At 41.2% G+C, this 15,160-nt stretch overlaps 1 protein-coding gene across 1 annotated transcript; it reads right to left on the reverse strand.

Annotated features, from left to right (window-relative positions):
• Nucleotides 1-1,581: 1,581 nt before the first annotated feature.
• LOC110507390 (porphobilinogen deaminase) lies at nt 1,582-15,160 on the reverse strand. The gene is made up of 14 exons (XM_021587362.3): nt 14,919-15,160; nt 14,668-14,721; nt 14,122-14,194; nt 13,111-13,160; nt 12,850-12,905; nt 10,395-10,472; nt 9,712-9,789; nt 9,528-9,603; nt 9,280-9,393; nt 7,576-7,614; nt 5,700-5,819; nt 4,046-4,099; nt 3,852-3,938; nt 1,582-3,716 (listed from the first exon to the last, which is right to left on the reverse strand). Exons 1-14 carry the CDS (start codon nt 14,943-14,945, stop codon nt 3,543-3,545), a joined length of 1,080 nt encoding a protein of 359 aa, XP_021443037.3. The 5' UTR covers nt 14,946-15,160; the 3' UTR covers nt 1,582-3,542.

Genomic DNA, 15,160 nt, shown 5'->3' on the forward strand with positions numbered 1-15,160 from the left:
GAATGCTACCTTCCCCAATGCATAGTGCCAACTGGGGCTGTTGTGTCCGACCTCACTAATGCTCTTGTGGCTGATTGGAAGCAAGTCCTCGGGGGCAATGTTTCAACATCTAGTGGAAAGCCTTCCCAGAAGAGTGGAGGATGTTATATCAGCAAAGGGGGGGGGGGGGACCAAATAGCTGATTTAGATGTCCCATCAAGCTGATGGTGAGGAACTGCATGTCATATTACCGACATTGCCGCCAGCCTATACGACCGGAAAAAGGTATCTGACAAGGAGCCATGTGGAAACTGCAGGGAGTAACTTAAAGTCAGTAGACAATTAAGCCTTGTTCATACTGCAGGCCTTAATGCTCAAATCAGTTTTGTTTCTCAAATCCATTTTGGAATACTGACTGTCCAAATAGCAAGTTTCAAGTGACAATATCGGATTTGTGTGTGTTCAGACAGCAGTCAATTGCTTACTTGGCTATGCTAGTTGTTATAGCAACTAAGGGTGTGTGCTCAGTGGTGTAGGCTGATTGGTGGTGGCGCTCGTGCTTCCTATCACTCAGAAGTTATGTTGCAAGCTAATGTGATAACAATGCCTGCCATGGACGTTTACCAGTTGCTTTGAATGTTGAAAAGCATAGTGTAAGAACACCTTGAAAGCCTCAAAGGATAAGATTATCCAAGTTTCAAAACGAGTACTTTTTGGCTATCCACAGCAGTGAACTAGCTAGCCACAGCAGTCAACTAGCTAGCTGGTTAGTGGTTTAGCTTTCTAGCACATTCACTAATTTGTTTGTAAACAATTAACAAGCTAGTTAGCTACCACACGTTCTTGTCAAACTGTCAACAGATTTGAATCGGACATGCAAGAAAATATGATTTGAGTCACTTCAAACTGCCAATGTGAACAAGGCGTTTCCATTGTCTGATGAACCTGCTGTGGTAGCCCCCACCACTTCTGTTGATTTTTAGCTTCGGTGGCCAAAGTTATCTTAAGTTTGTAGTGGCTATTTAAAGAAAACATGGATTAGCTTCTCCTAGGCCAGATCACTTTCAGGGTGAGGAAATTTGTAAAATAGTGAACTTTCCCTTTAAAGCTACAATCAGCAGTTGAAACAATAAAAATGTGTTTTCCCATGCCTGTTTTGGTAAAAAGCTGAGGGATAGGGTTGTAACCACTCTCAAATTCACAGACAGAGCTATGGATGCAAAGACTGACCATCCATGATATTACAATTATGGTTTTACCCATATTTTGAGGCATGTTTGTTTATATTTACTTTGTTAACAAACATTGGAGTGAAAAAAAGCTTATATTTTGGTTTCTAATGGGGTATGACAGTTGAACTAAGCTTGTGAGACATTTCTAAGTTATATTCTTCAAGAATCAATGGGTACATTTAATTAACTCAGAAGTCCCAAAATGGTTGAAGCGCTTGCAGATTGCTCCTTTAACACCCGAGAAGAACGAAGAGGATTAAGAAAATTAAAACGCTTACTTGAAAACTCTGCTGCTCTACCAAACATTGGTTGAATAATAAACGACGAATCAAATGAAATACTTTCAATGTACACGCTAGAGAGTAACAAGTGGCTTTAACTGAGGCGGCCTCCTTTTAATGACACAGAATTAACGAAGATTGCAAGACATTTCCACATTCTGTCATATCATGCTGAATGCTGCAATATTCAATGACTAGATGGTATGGCAAGTATCATTTGACCAGCGTCTCCTTAAAATGTCTGAGCACTACAGCGGAAAGCAGAAAGCTGCAAAAACAGAAATATGGCACAACCACCCTCTCTACGCCTTCCGAGTATCGATAGTCAGACAACATAACGCCACTTAATATAACATGATGCAACATAATTGAATTCTGCAAAAATATAAGTTAGAGGGCTCACAATGGGGCGACACCCAGGAAAACCTGTGCAGGCTCAAGGGGTACAAGGGAAAAGGCCTATTTGTAGTTCAAGGTAATAATGTTGTAAGCAAAGCTGTACACGCAGCAGCCATATAGACAGAAACTAAAGTAAGGCACAAAACTATGCTATCTGACAGCATAAGGTTTGTTAACAAATGCCACAACATATCTAAAAGGTAGCCTACAACTATAGTATGTTCAATTAATTTCTCGATTTTCTTCATAACACACACACACACATAGTTACCATATGAGCAATATCTAGTGGGATGGTTATGGAATTCTTGTTCAATTCTGAAGTCGTGGAGTGGTAGGCTGGATCAAGTACACACAGTGAACATACCACACCTGATCTAGGATCAGATTTGAACATCATGAATAAGACCACATGGCCGGGGAGTACCTGGTCAGCTCTCCTACTCTGAGACGCTTCATGAATACAGGCCCTGTTTTTAAGAATGCAGAGGACGTTTGTTGGGTGTCCTTTTACGCTGCTTTTACGTTCTTCAAATTGGTATAGCAAAACAAGTAAGCAATAAAAATCCTCCCAGGATCAAAACACATGAAACTTATGTGAACACGCTGAAAGGAAAATGCCACAGGTATCCAACATTTAGTTTTTGTACGGCATCCAGTGTTTAGCGTTTGTTTATAGGCAGCGCTTTCCTAATTGTCTTGACATAGTATTCCATCGATCAAGGGAAATAAAATAAAAAATATATATAGACACGTAATAATACTAGTGGCGCTGGTGTTGTAGACAGGTGGCCTTGGGCTTGGTCTGATAGTACTCATAAGCTAGAGTTTGTCACTGTAGCTTGCATGTTCTGGGTCTGGTAAACAGACATCACTAATATGTCACACACGTCATTCACCAAACAAGATTATCAGAGCTCTGTTGATGAAAGAGGTAGCATGATCCCAACAACAGTTAGAAATGGAGTCCCTCAACGTGTGTACAGGTAACTGCCAAAATAAAGGAAACACAAAGTGTTTTGAGAGGGCGTTGGGCCACCACGAGCCTGAACAGCTTCAATGCACCTCTATTAGCAGGAGGCGACAACCTTCTTCCACGATAAATTCCATCATTTGGTGTTTTGTTGATGGTGGTGGAAAACACTCTCAGGCGCTGCTTCAGAACCTCCCATGTGTTCAATTGGGTTGAGATCTGGTGACTGAGATAGCCATGGCATACGGCTTACATTGTTTTCATGCTCATCAAACCATTCAGCGACCATTCGTGCCCTGTGGATGAGGGCATTGTGATCCTATGGCCTGCCCAGTATTTTTATACATGACCCCTAAGCATGATGGGATCCTAATTACTTAATTAACTCAGGACACAAACATCTGTGGAAGCACCTGTTTTTAATACTAATATACACTGTAGCCGTCATTTACTCAAGTGTTCCCATTATTTTGGCAGTCACCTGTACATTAATGTTCTGGCGCAGAAAGCAGGCTAAATCAAACTCTAAATGAAAACACATACTATTCGAACCCAGGTCTAGTGGTGCTATTCTACATCATGAGTCCTCAGTCAGCCATGTGTGAGCTTTAATATTAGTATGGACTACCGGTAAGTGCAGGTTACACCTCCAGACCCAGCTGGGGGCACAGAGTGAGTTTATCGCGCATCGTTGAGCTCCCTGGCCACGGTGAGGATCTCCTTAGCCCCTTTACTCAGCAGTAGATTGGCCAGGTCTAGACCTAGCTTCTCAGATGCATCCTGTGCCGGGCCTGGCATGTTGTTCGCTGTGACGCCAACTCGCTGGACCCACTCATCCACTCGCTCTTCCACCTACCACAGAGGAAAGACGGCTTAAATAAACCAAATAAATATGCCCTGAGAAGGGAGCCCCTTGGTGAGCTGACACGTTTAATGAGAAGAGGTTCATTTGTGTTCTGACTGGGAGTGAGACATCAGTAGTCGGACCTTATTGTCTGAAGCAATGCTGGTCTGCATGGTCTCCTTGAGACTGTCTGAGCCATCCAGGCTGTACACTGCACCCGTCAGGTAGAGCTGGGGTAAATAGAAAACAACAGTTGCAAAAGGCACACACGCAAGAACGCAACCATGGATATGCGATGACACACGCGTACACGTTAGCAAATGTCATAAGCCCTCACCTGAGAGCCCTTGACTTCAGTGTGGACAGCAACTGGTACACTGCAACCCCCCTCCTACAACAAGCGAAAGTGATTACACTGGAGTGTAGACAGTAAAATATAATGGGACATACAAGAAAATATTGACATTTGGTTATAGGGGGTAATCTGCAGTTGCTGCATAAATTATTTTAAATGAAGAAATTAATGAAATAAAATGAAATTGTATTTGTAACATGCTTCGTAAACAATAGGTGTAGACTAACAGTGAAATGCTTGATTACGACCCCTTCCCAGCAACGCAGAGACAAATAAAATAGAGAAATAATAGAAAAGTTACAACAAGTAATAATAAATACACAATGAGTAATGATAACTTTGCTATATATATACAACGGGTTACCAGTACCGAGTCGATGTGCAGGGGTATGAGGTAATTGAGCTAGATATGTACATACGGTATAACTAGGAATAAAGTGATTATTCAACGGGACAGATAATAAACAGTAGCATCGGTGTATGTGATGAGACAAAAAAATTGTCAGATCGTTAAATAGTTAACCTGAACTAACTATACTGAACATAAATATAAACGTAACATGCAACAATTGCAAAGATTTTACTGAGTTATTGTTCATATAAGGAAATCAGTCAATTGAAATAAACTCGTTAGGCCCTAATGTGTGAATTTTACATAACTTGCAGGACATAGGCCCACCCACTGGGGAGTCAGGCCCAGCCAATCAGAAAGAGTTTTCCCCCACAAAAGGGCTTTATATTACAGACAGAAATACACCTCAGTATTTTTGTTCAGTTTATTGAGCAGTCTTATGGCTTGGGGGTAGAAGCTGTTCAGGGTCCTGTTGGTTCCAGACTTGGTGCATCGGTACCATTTGCCGTGTGGTAGCAATGAGACCAGTTTATGACTTGGGTGACTTAGGGCCTTCCTCTGACACCGCCTGAATGGCAGGGTGTTCGGCCCAGTGATGTACTGGTATACTGATGCACTGTAATGATTTATACCCATTTATTCTTGAGGAATATAATTTAGAAATGCCTCATGAGCTTAGTTCAACTGTCGTACCCAATCAGAACACAAAATGTAACCTTGTTCTACTCCAATGTTTGGAAACATTGTAAATATATATATTTTTTAAAACACTGTATTGCCTCCAAACATGTTTAAAACTATATTTTTTTTAATCTTAGATGGTTAGTCATAGCTCTGTCTACGAATTTGTGAGTGGTTACATTTCTCCAGACCCCTCCATCAGCTTTTTACCAAAATAGAGGTGGGGTGTACGCGTTGTGATTGTTTCAACTCCGGATTGCCCTTTTAAGTACTGTTTATGTGACATGATTTTAAAGCCTACCATTACTTTATTATTTTTTTTAATGTAAAGACTTCTACTTTCACTTGCAATTGTACCTCAAATGCCGGTTTCCTAAGCAAAGATTAAGCCTCGTCCTAGACTAAAAAGCCCTTTCAATGATGATTCTCCGTTGAGCATGCTTTTTAGTCCAGGATTAGGCCGAGGCAAGTCTGAGTCTGGGAAACTGGTCCTATACGAGTATGTACATTAAGTAGCATCAACAATCCACTAGCAGCCAACAATTCACAGATACACTGGACAAACACTATAATAAAACATCTAGGAGACAGAGTGAGACTTGCCAGTCGTCTGAGGAAGGCTCGCTCTGCTATACAGCGCAGAACCGTGTTGGGGTCGTGCAGAACAGACACCATCTCCAAGATGTCCTTGTCTTTGGCCCGCACCTCAATGGCAATAGCCCCCTGGAACACAGCCAAGCAATCAACCCTCAGTCAGTTAAGACCATGCTGAAAATTCTTACAGTTGAAGTCGGAAGTTTACATACACTTTAGCCAAATACATTTAAATTCAGTTTTTCACAATTCCTGACATTTAATCCCAGTAAAAGTTCCCTGTCTGAGGTCAGTTAAGATCACCACTTTATTTTAAGAATGTGAAATGTCAGAATATCAGTAGAGAGAATGATTTATTTCAGCTTTTATTTCTTTCATCACATTCCCAGTGGGTCAGAAGTTTACATACACTCAATTAGTATTAGGTAGCATTGCCTTTAAATTGTTTAACTTGGGTCAAACATTTCACGTAGCCTTCCACAAGCTTCCCACAATAAGTTGGGTGAATATTGGCCCATTCTCCTGATAGAGCTGGTGTAACTGAGTCAGGTTTGTAGGCCTCCTTGCTCGCACACGCTTTTTTAGTTCTGCCCACACATTTTCTATAGGATTGAGGTCAGAGCTTTGTGATGGCCACTCCAAAACCTTGACTTTGTTGTCCTTAAGCCATTTTGTCACAACTTTGGAAGTATGCTTGGGGTCATTGTCCATTTGGAAGACCCATTTGCAACCAAGCTTTAAATTCCTGACTGATTTCTTGGGATGTTGCTTCAATGTATCTACATAATTTTCTTTCCTCATGATGCCATCTATTTTGTGACATGCACCAATCCCTCCTGCAGCAAAGTACCCCCACAACATGATGCTGCCACCCCCATGCTTCACGGTTGGGATGGTGTTCTTGGACTTGCAAGCCTCCCCCTTTTTCCTCCAAACATAACGATGGCCAAACAGTTCTATTGTTGTTTCATCAGACCAGAGAACATTTCTCCAAAAAGTATGATCTTTATCCCCATGTACATTTGCAAACCGTAGTCTGTCTTTTTTATGGCGGTTTTGGAGCAGTGGCTTTTTTCTGAGCGAGCTTTCAGGTTATGTCGATATTGGACTCGTTTTACTGTGGCTATAGATACTTTTGTACCTGTTTCTTCCAGCATCTTCACAAGGTCCTTTGCTGTTGTTCTGGGATTGATTTGCACTTTTCGTACCAAAGTACGTTCATCTCTATGAGACAGAACGCGTCTCCTTCCTGAGCGGTATGACGGCTGCGTGGTCCCATGGTGTTTATACTTGAGTACTATTGTTTGTACAGATCCCACGATGTCAAGCAAAGACGCACTGAGTTTGAAGGTCGGCCTTGAAATACATCCACAGGTACACCTCCAATTGAGTCAAATGATGTCAATTAGCTTATCAGAAGCTCCTAAAGCCATGACATCATTTTCAAGCTGTTTAAAGGCATAGTCAACTTAGTGTATGTAAACTTCTGACCCCCTGGAATTGTGAGACAGTGAATTATAAGTGAAATCTGTCTGTAAACAATTGTTGGAAAAATGACTTGTGTCATGCACAAGTAGATGTCCTAACTGACTTGCCAAAACTATAGTTAGTTAAGAAAGACATTTGTGGAGTGGTAGAAAAACGAGTTTTAATGACTCCAACCTAAGTGTATGTAAACTTCAGACTTCAACTGTATACAGTGCCAAAAGGGGTCTCGGACGAAGGCCTGGAGATAATGGGTTGGCAACTATGATATACCCTTTCAAGGTAAAATGTTCAGTTTTAATAACAGTTTAGCGTTTTTTGTTATTACACAATGGAATAAGGACCACAGGTATAAGAGTTAAAGTTGTACATTTCTCCTTCATAAAATAAATCTACCCACCTGTCCAACAGCGTACATACAGTCCTCAGGGCCCAGGATCTTCAAATGCAAAGACACAAATTAAAGATAAAATGAATTCGTAAAGTTTTCAGACCCCTTGACTTTTTCCACATTTTGTTACGTTACAGCCTTATTCTAAAATGGTTTCAATCATTTTCCCCCCCTCATCAAATCTACACACAATAACCAAAAATGATGAAGTAAAAACTGTTTTTTATTTTATTTCTGCAAATGTATTAAAACTAAAAAACGGACATATCACGTTTACATAAGTATTCAGACCCTTTACTCAGTACTTTGTTAAAGCAGCTTTGGCAGCGAATATAGTCTTGAGTCTTCTTGGGTATGACGCTACAAGCTTGGCACACCTATATTTGGGGAGTTTCTCCCATTCTTCTCTGCAAATCCTCTCAAGCTCTGTCAGGTTGGATGGGGAGCGTTGCTGCACAGCTATTTTCAGGTCTCTCCAGACATGTTTGATCAGGTTCAAGTCCGGGCTCTGGCGGGGCCACTCAAGGACATTCAGAGACTTGCCCCGAAGCCACTCCTGCATTGTTTTGGCTGTGTGCTTAGGGTTGTTGTCCGGTTGGAAGGTGAACCTTTTCCCTAGTTTGAGGTCCTGAGCACTCTGGGTTAGGTTTTCTTCAAGGATCTCACTGTACTTGGCTCCGTTCATGCCACGAGGGATGGTGCCAGGTTTCCACCACACATGACGCTTGGCATTCTGGCCAAAGAGATCAATCTTGGTTTCATCAGACAAGATAATCTTTTTTCTCATGGTCTGAGTGTTTAGGTGCCTTTTAGCAAACTCCAAGCAGGCTGTCCGGTGTCTTTTACTGAGGAGTGGCTTACATCTGGTAACTCTACCATAAAGGCCTGATTGGAGTGCTGCAGAGATGGTTGTCCATCTGGAAGGTTCTCCTATCTCCACAGAGGAACTCTCTCTGACTCTGTCAGAGTCACCATCGGGTTCTTGGTCACCTCCCTGACCAAGGCCCTTCTACCCCGGTTGCTCAGTTTGGCTGGGTGGCCAGCTCTAGGAAAAATGTTGGTTAATTACAAACTTCTTCCATTTAAGAATGATGGAGGCCACTGTGTTCTTGAGGACCTTCAATTCTTCAGAAATGTTTTGGTACCCTTCCCCAGATCTGTACCTCGACACAATCCTGTCTCTGAGCTCTACGGACAATTCCTTCAACCTCATGGCTTGGTTTTTGCTTTGACATGCACTGTCAACTGTGGAACATTATATAGACAGATGTATGCCTTTCCAAATCATGTTCAATCAATTGAATTTACCACAGGTGGACTCCAACCAAGTTGTAGAAACATCTCAAGGATGATCAATGAAAACAGGATGCACCTGGCCTCCATTTCTGGCCTCATAGCAAAGGGTCTGAATACTTATGTAAATAAGGTTTTTCTGTTTTTATTTTTAATACATTTGCAAACATTTCTGAAAACCTGTTTGCATTTTGTCATTATGGGGTAGTATGTAGATTGGTGAGAAAAAAATATTTAATCAATAAGGCTGTAACATAACAAAATGTGGAAAAAGTCAAGGGGTCTGAATGCTTTCCGAAGGCACCGTATACAGCAGGGCTTACATATTGACTATAAACAACATACAATTGAATCTTTATTAATTAAGATTAATCTTGGTATGGACAAGGTGTTGTGAAGTGGAATGTTGGAAGTAGCTACCTGGCTGACTCGGCTCTCCCAGCCCATGCGACGGAGTCCAGCTGCAGCCAGAATAATGGCAGAGAAGTCGTCCTTTTCATCCAGCTTCTTCAACCTCGTGTTAAGGTTTCCTCGCTGGAAAAAACCCCACTAAGGAAACAAACTCACAACTATAGATATAGTCATTACTGATATGTGCATCAGATTTGAAATGAAGATCCTGTTTTGACATTTCGCTATACTGTGAGTGGCGGTGAGTGAAAGGATACAATATCTTTAAACTCAAGGTGGGGGAATCTTTTCTTTAGCTGAGCAGCCCGTCGCAGGGAACTTGTGCCGATCACACTATAAAGATAAAAATAAATCAAGATCAATGTCAAGCCACTCCTTTAAAACAGATAGGAAAATAATCTTCAAACAGTGTCCTGAGTAAAATGCAACTGTGTTTCGTACCTCTTGTCGGGCAGGGTGTCGAGGGATTTGCCCGTGTTTTTGGGATGCAAGACCACTGCATCATGGGGGTTCTCCCGCCTTTAAAGAACAGGAAGCAAAACAAATATATGTATTTCAAATACCTTTATTTAACTAGGCAAGTCAGTTTCTTATTTTCAATGACGGCCTAGGAACAGTGGGTTAACTGCCTGTTCAGGGGGCAGAACAACAGATTTATACCTTGTCAGCTCGGGGATTTGATCTTGCAACCTTTCGGTTATTAGTCCAATGCTCTAACCACTGGGCTAAGCTGCCACCCCTCAAAACAAATATTTACCATTAAAATATCGGAGGCTACTTCATTCCACAGTTGTGGTGAAGACAATCCTACTTCAATAGTAGATATTCAGAAAGTGATATACTCTAGTGCGCTCGGAGTATTCAAAATAAATGTCTACACACGTAGCTAGGCTAGCTAGATCATGATTTCAAGTCTACATTGTCAATGAAATCTATGTGTAGGAACCTGTATACACTTTGAAAGAAAGATCTTTAAATATATTACAATATGTGAGTTAAACTGATAGTGTTTCACACCAAATCAGTGTAAGGTCTGAACACAAACAAAAGAAGCCCAGATGAATTAGGACAGTGTGTTTGATTTCTCTGTGGATCCTTACAGAGGCACTATTGTGTCGACTTACTTTAGCACAGCTCCTATGGTAAAGCCAGGAGGCAGAGCCGTGGGCAAGTCCTTCAAAGAGTGGACCACCAGGTCTACCCTATAGGAGACATAGTACAACAGAGTCATTTATTTTGCAACACTTCAGAGCGAAGACTCTGGACATTAACACCTGCACAAATCAAAGTCTTGAAGACATCAATGGTTTTGTCTGAAGTGTTGAAGCTACTCAAAATGTATGCCATTAAGTTGTAATAAAGAAAGTACTTCAACAGTAGTAACTTTCCAGATTCGGGCTAATAGTAATGTAGCCTACAGTTTGAATGTACAGTGCATAGTGGATGTCTACACACCCCTTGCACAGACTCCACATTTTGCTGCCTTTAAATTACATATGAAAATGTATTAAAATATATATTTTTTCCTACAGATGTGCACAACCTACTCCACATTTCCGAAGTGAAAGAAAAATATAGAATATTTTCAAAATGTATGAAAAAAAACAAACTAAGATGTCTTGATGGCATATGTTTTTACACCCCAGAGTTAATACTTGGTTGAAGTACATTTGGTAGTAATTACAGCTGTGAAATAATTTAAATCAGATTCTACAAACTTTGCACAACTCTTAGGGCAACATGTATCCACAGTTAAAATTGCTCAAGCTCAGTAAATTTGGTTGGGAGTCATTGATGGACAGCAATATTCCAATCTTGTCTCAGATTTTCAAGCAGATTTACATCAGGACTGAGACTGGACCATTCAGGATCACTCAACAACTATTGTAAAGCCATTTTGATGTGTCTTTGGCATTACAATTGATGTAATTGTCCCGCTGAAAAATAAAACTCTATCCCAGGTTTAGGTATTCAGAAGACTAAGGCAAGGTTTTGTGTAACTTTTTATCTGGGCTTTTCTCCTGTTCATATTATATATATATATATATATATTTTATATATATATATATTTTACCCCCTTTTTTCTCCCCAATTTTAATCTTGTCCCATTGTTTCAACTCCCCAATGAGCTCGGGAGGCGAAGGTTGAGTCGTGCGTCCTCCGAAACATGATCCGCCAAACCGTGCTTCTTAACACCCGCCCGTTTAACCCGGAAGCCAGCCGCACCAATGTGTCGGAGAAAACACTATTCACCTGAAGACCGAGGTCAGCCTGTAGGCTCCCGGCCCGCCACAAGGAGTCAGTAGAGCGCGATGAACCAAGTAAAGCCCCCGGCCAAACCCTCCCCTAACCCGGACGACGCTGGGTCAATTGTGCACCGCCCGATCACGGCCGGTTGTGAAGCAGCCCGGGTTCGAACCCAGATCTGTAGTGGCGCCTTAGACCACTGCACCACTCGGGAGGCACCTTTCATATTTTTTTCTCCTGAAAAACTCCCCAGTCCCTGCCGGTGACAAGCATACCCATAACCTGATGCTGCCACCACAATACTCAAACGCATATGATCAACAATATTGTATTCACTCCACATTACTGACCTGTATAACAAAGTGAAAAAAATGAAGCCAATATTAGAAAAGCCACTTCAAATCATCCATTCTGTTTGCAACAAGGCTGTGAAGTAATACTGCAAGACAACACTGCAAAGAAATTGACTTTTTGGCCTAAATTAAAAACTACAGGCTTAGGTCAAATCCAATACAAACACAACACAGAGTCAAGCATTGTGGTGGCAGTATCATGTTGTGGGTATGCTTGTCACCGGCAGGGACTGGGGAGTTTGTCAGGATAAAACAAAATATGCAAAGAGTTAAACCTAACCCTAACCCAAGTAAAACGTTAGAGGAAAACCTGCCTCAGTCTTCTAAAAAGCTAACCCTGTGATAGAGTTTATTTTTCAGTGGGAAAATCACAGAATTTTTGGTCAGACACACCAGAATGGCTTTTCAAAAGGTGTCAAGTGTTCATGAGTGGTCCAGCCTCAGCCCTGACTTGAATTTGCTTGAAAATCAGAGACACGGTTGGAATATTGCTCCATCAATGACTCCCACTCAAATTTACTGAGCTTGAGTCATTTTGACAAAAACAATGAATAAATGTTTCCCTATAAGAGTCATGCAAAGTTGGTAGAATCTTATTCAAAATGATTCACCGCTGTAATGGCTGCCAAAGGTGCTTCGACCAAGTATTAACCCTGGGGTGTGAAGACATACGTTATCAACACATCAACAATTTTCTTATTAATTTTGATTTAACTTTGAAAATGTGGAGTAGGTTGTGTAGCTCGATAGGAAAGAAATCAAATATATTCCCATTTGAGATGAGATTTTAAGGCAGCAAAATGTGAAGACTGTGCAAGGAGTGTGTGGACTTTCCCTAGCGACTGTGTATTACAAGGCTTATTCACACACAAGAGACCACTATAATCACCATTCTTGACAACATTTCTCTTGACAACACCCAAGCCTGACAAGTGGATCCAACTGAAATGCCAGTTCCAAATGACAAAATTAGACTTACTCGTTCCTCTCCAGAGCAGTCTCCAGTTCTTTGGTGAAAAGGCTCTTCTCTCCGATCTGCATTTAGAAAGCAAATAGGTTACTAACTGTTAACCCCATAACATTTTCAGTTCAGACCATAAGTTTATATGTACACGATGGAGAAAACACTGTATATTTTAATGGCAGTGGTTTTTTGCACACTACTGAGTCAAGTAAAATGAACAATTTGGGCAACAATTTAGTTCTCATGAGGCACGCTTTAGTATATAAATAGATTTACCTTTGATAACGCTGTGTCAAGGATTTTGTCCCCTGTTGTTGTCATGCCAACTGAAACAGAAAGACAATGACGTCATCAAAGTGACATAGTCATTTAATTACTGTATTGTACATATCTTATTGGTGATGCATCTCTATAGTCACATGAAAAGTACTGCACTATAAGTAACACAACATACAGGTAACTGCAAAAATAAAGGAAACATCAACATAGCGTGTTTTAATAGGGCATTGGGCCAGAACAGCTTCAATGCACCTTGGCATATATTCTACAAATGTCTGGAACTCGATTGGAGGAATGGAACACCATTCTTCCACTAGAAATTCCATAATTTGGTGTTTAGTTGATGGTGGTAGAAAACGCTGTCTCAAGCGCCGCTCCAGAATCTCCCATAACCCTTAGATTGGGATGAGATCTGGTGACTGAGACGGCCATGGCATACGGCTTGCATCATTTTCATGCATTTTCATGCTCATGAAACCATTCAGTGACCGCTCATGCCCTGTGTATGGGGGCATTGTCATCCCATGGGTGCATAGCCATGGTAGCCCAAATATTGCCTAAATAATGGCCAGCCCAGCCTTTTTATACGTGACCCTAAGCATGATGGGATGTTAATTGCTTAATTAACTCAGGAAACACATCTGTGTGGAAGCACCTGCTTTCAATATACTTTTTTTATCTCTCATTTACTCAAGTGTTTCTATTATTTTTCCAGTTACTTGTATATACTCTGTAAAACCTTTTTTTCATACACTCTTAGAAAAAAGGGTTCCAAAAGGTTCTTCGGCTGTTCTCATGGGAGAACCATTATTGGTTTCAGATAGAACCCCTTTGGGTACCAAGTAGAACTATTTTGGTTTCCAAGTAGAATCCTCTGTGGAAAGGCTTCTATAGGGAACGCAAAAGGGTTCTACAAAGGGTTCTCCTATACGGACCGCCGACGAACCCTTTTAGGTTCAAGATAGCACCTTTTTTTCTAAGAGTGTATTGCGGGACACGTGGACTCACCTATTTCTATGTGGACATCGGGGTACAGTCCCTTCAGCTTTTCTGCAACGCTGTCCGTCTGAATACAAGCCAGCTGAGGTCAACAAACGAACAGAAATCAATTCAATTTGGATTACATAATTTGTGTGTCTGCATTTTGGATGGTTGGTTTCTAGCTAGTTCACTTCTTGGATAATATTGAATATCATAGGCTATTCAAGAAGCAAATGTTCAGCCGTGAGTTACCAAATCAGTGGGACATGAGCATAAGAAGCTGTAGTAAAAGGCTAGAAATTACTGGAGCCGTGAACGATCTATCTCTGATGCAGGAGGTGCAGACGTCCCTGACTGCTGTATCAGAGGGAACAGAGAGGGGAACCTTATCTGATAAGGAGTTGCCATGCTCTCTGCCCCCTCATTCAAAAGCTGTTTCGCCATTCCAAAGTGTAACTCTACAGTAGTTTCACTGACACTGGGAAAATAGTTAAAGTGAGAAATGATATTACCTGAAATCAACAACAACAAAAAATGCAATTTGGTTCCACTCAACCAACAAAGTTATCATACCTGGCTCTTTCGGGTTCCAATTCGTATGACCCGGCTAACTTTCCCATTCCCATCCTGTTGGGAGAACATGAAAGCAATACATTTACAACAGCCATTTTTCCAATAATGGAGTTTTTAAACTTCTACTTGTAGTTGCAGTTCATGGAAGTTATTCCCTTTGTATTGTGTCAACTCCATTCACTATAAACCACATATAACTGCTCCATACAATAACATTTATATAAACTCTGCTTGAATTGCTTTCCTCTTACCCTGATGTACTTATAAGGTCCCTCCATAGTTCTCAGTAAACCTTAGCTACTACAAGCAGAGCAGCACGTTGTGTCGTCTGTAGAGCTGTGAAAGCCTGCTGTGTCTATGTGGGGAACAGTGGCAAGTCATGTAGCCTAGCCCGAGAGATACGGAACAACTATGCATCTTAACTTCCTACACCCCCATTTCCCTGGTCCTAGCTGATAAGTCAAGAGTGCCGATTCATTGTGTCAGTTATTAT

Source organism: Oncorhynchus mykiss, chromosome 27 (genome assembly GCF_057628025.1).
Source record: "Oncorhynchus mykiss isolate SJ-2025 chromosome 27, ASM5762802v1, whole genome shotgun sequence".
Taxonomy (NCBI): Eukaryota; Metazoa; Chordata; class Actinopteri; order Salmoniformes; family Salmonidae; genus Oncorhynchus; species Oncorhynchus mykiss.

What these genes read in the sequence shown, in the direction of transcription:
- LOC110507390 (XM_021587362.3), bottom strand. Translation starts at nt 14,945, where the DNA reads ATGGAGGGACCTTATAAGTACATCAGG. An exon ending in ACTGCTCTGGAGAGGAACGA is followed by an intron (nt 10,473 to 12,849) that starts GTAAGTCTAATT and finishes TGTCTCCTATAG; the next exon opens with GGTAGACCTGGTGGTCCACT. An exon ending in GGGAGAGCCGAGTCAGCCAG is followed by an intron (nt 7,615 to 9,279) that starts GTAGCTACTTCC and finishes TTGCATTTGAAG; the next exon opens with ATCCTGGGCCCTGAGGACTG.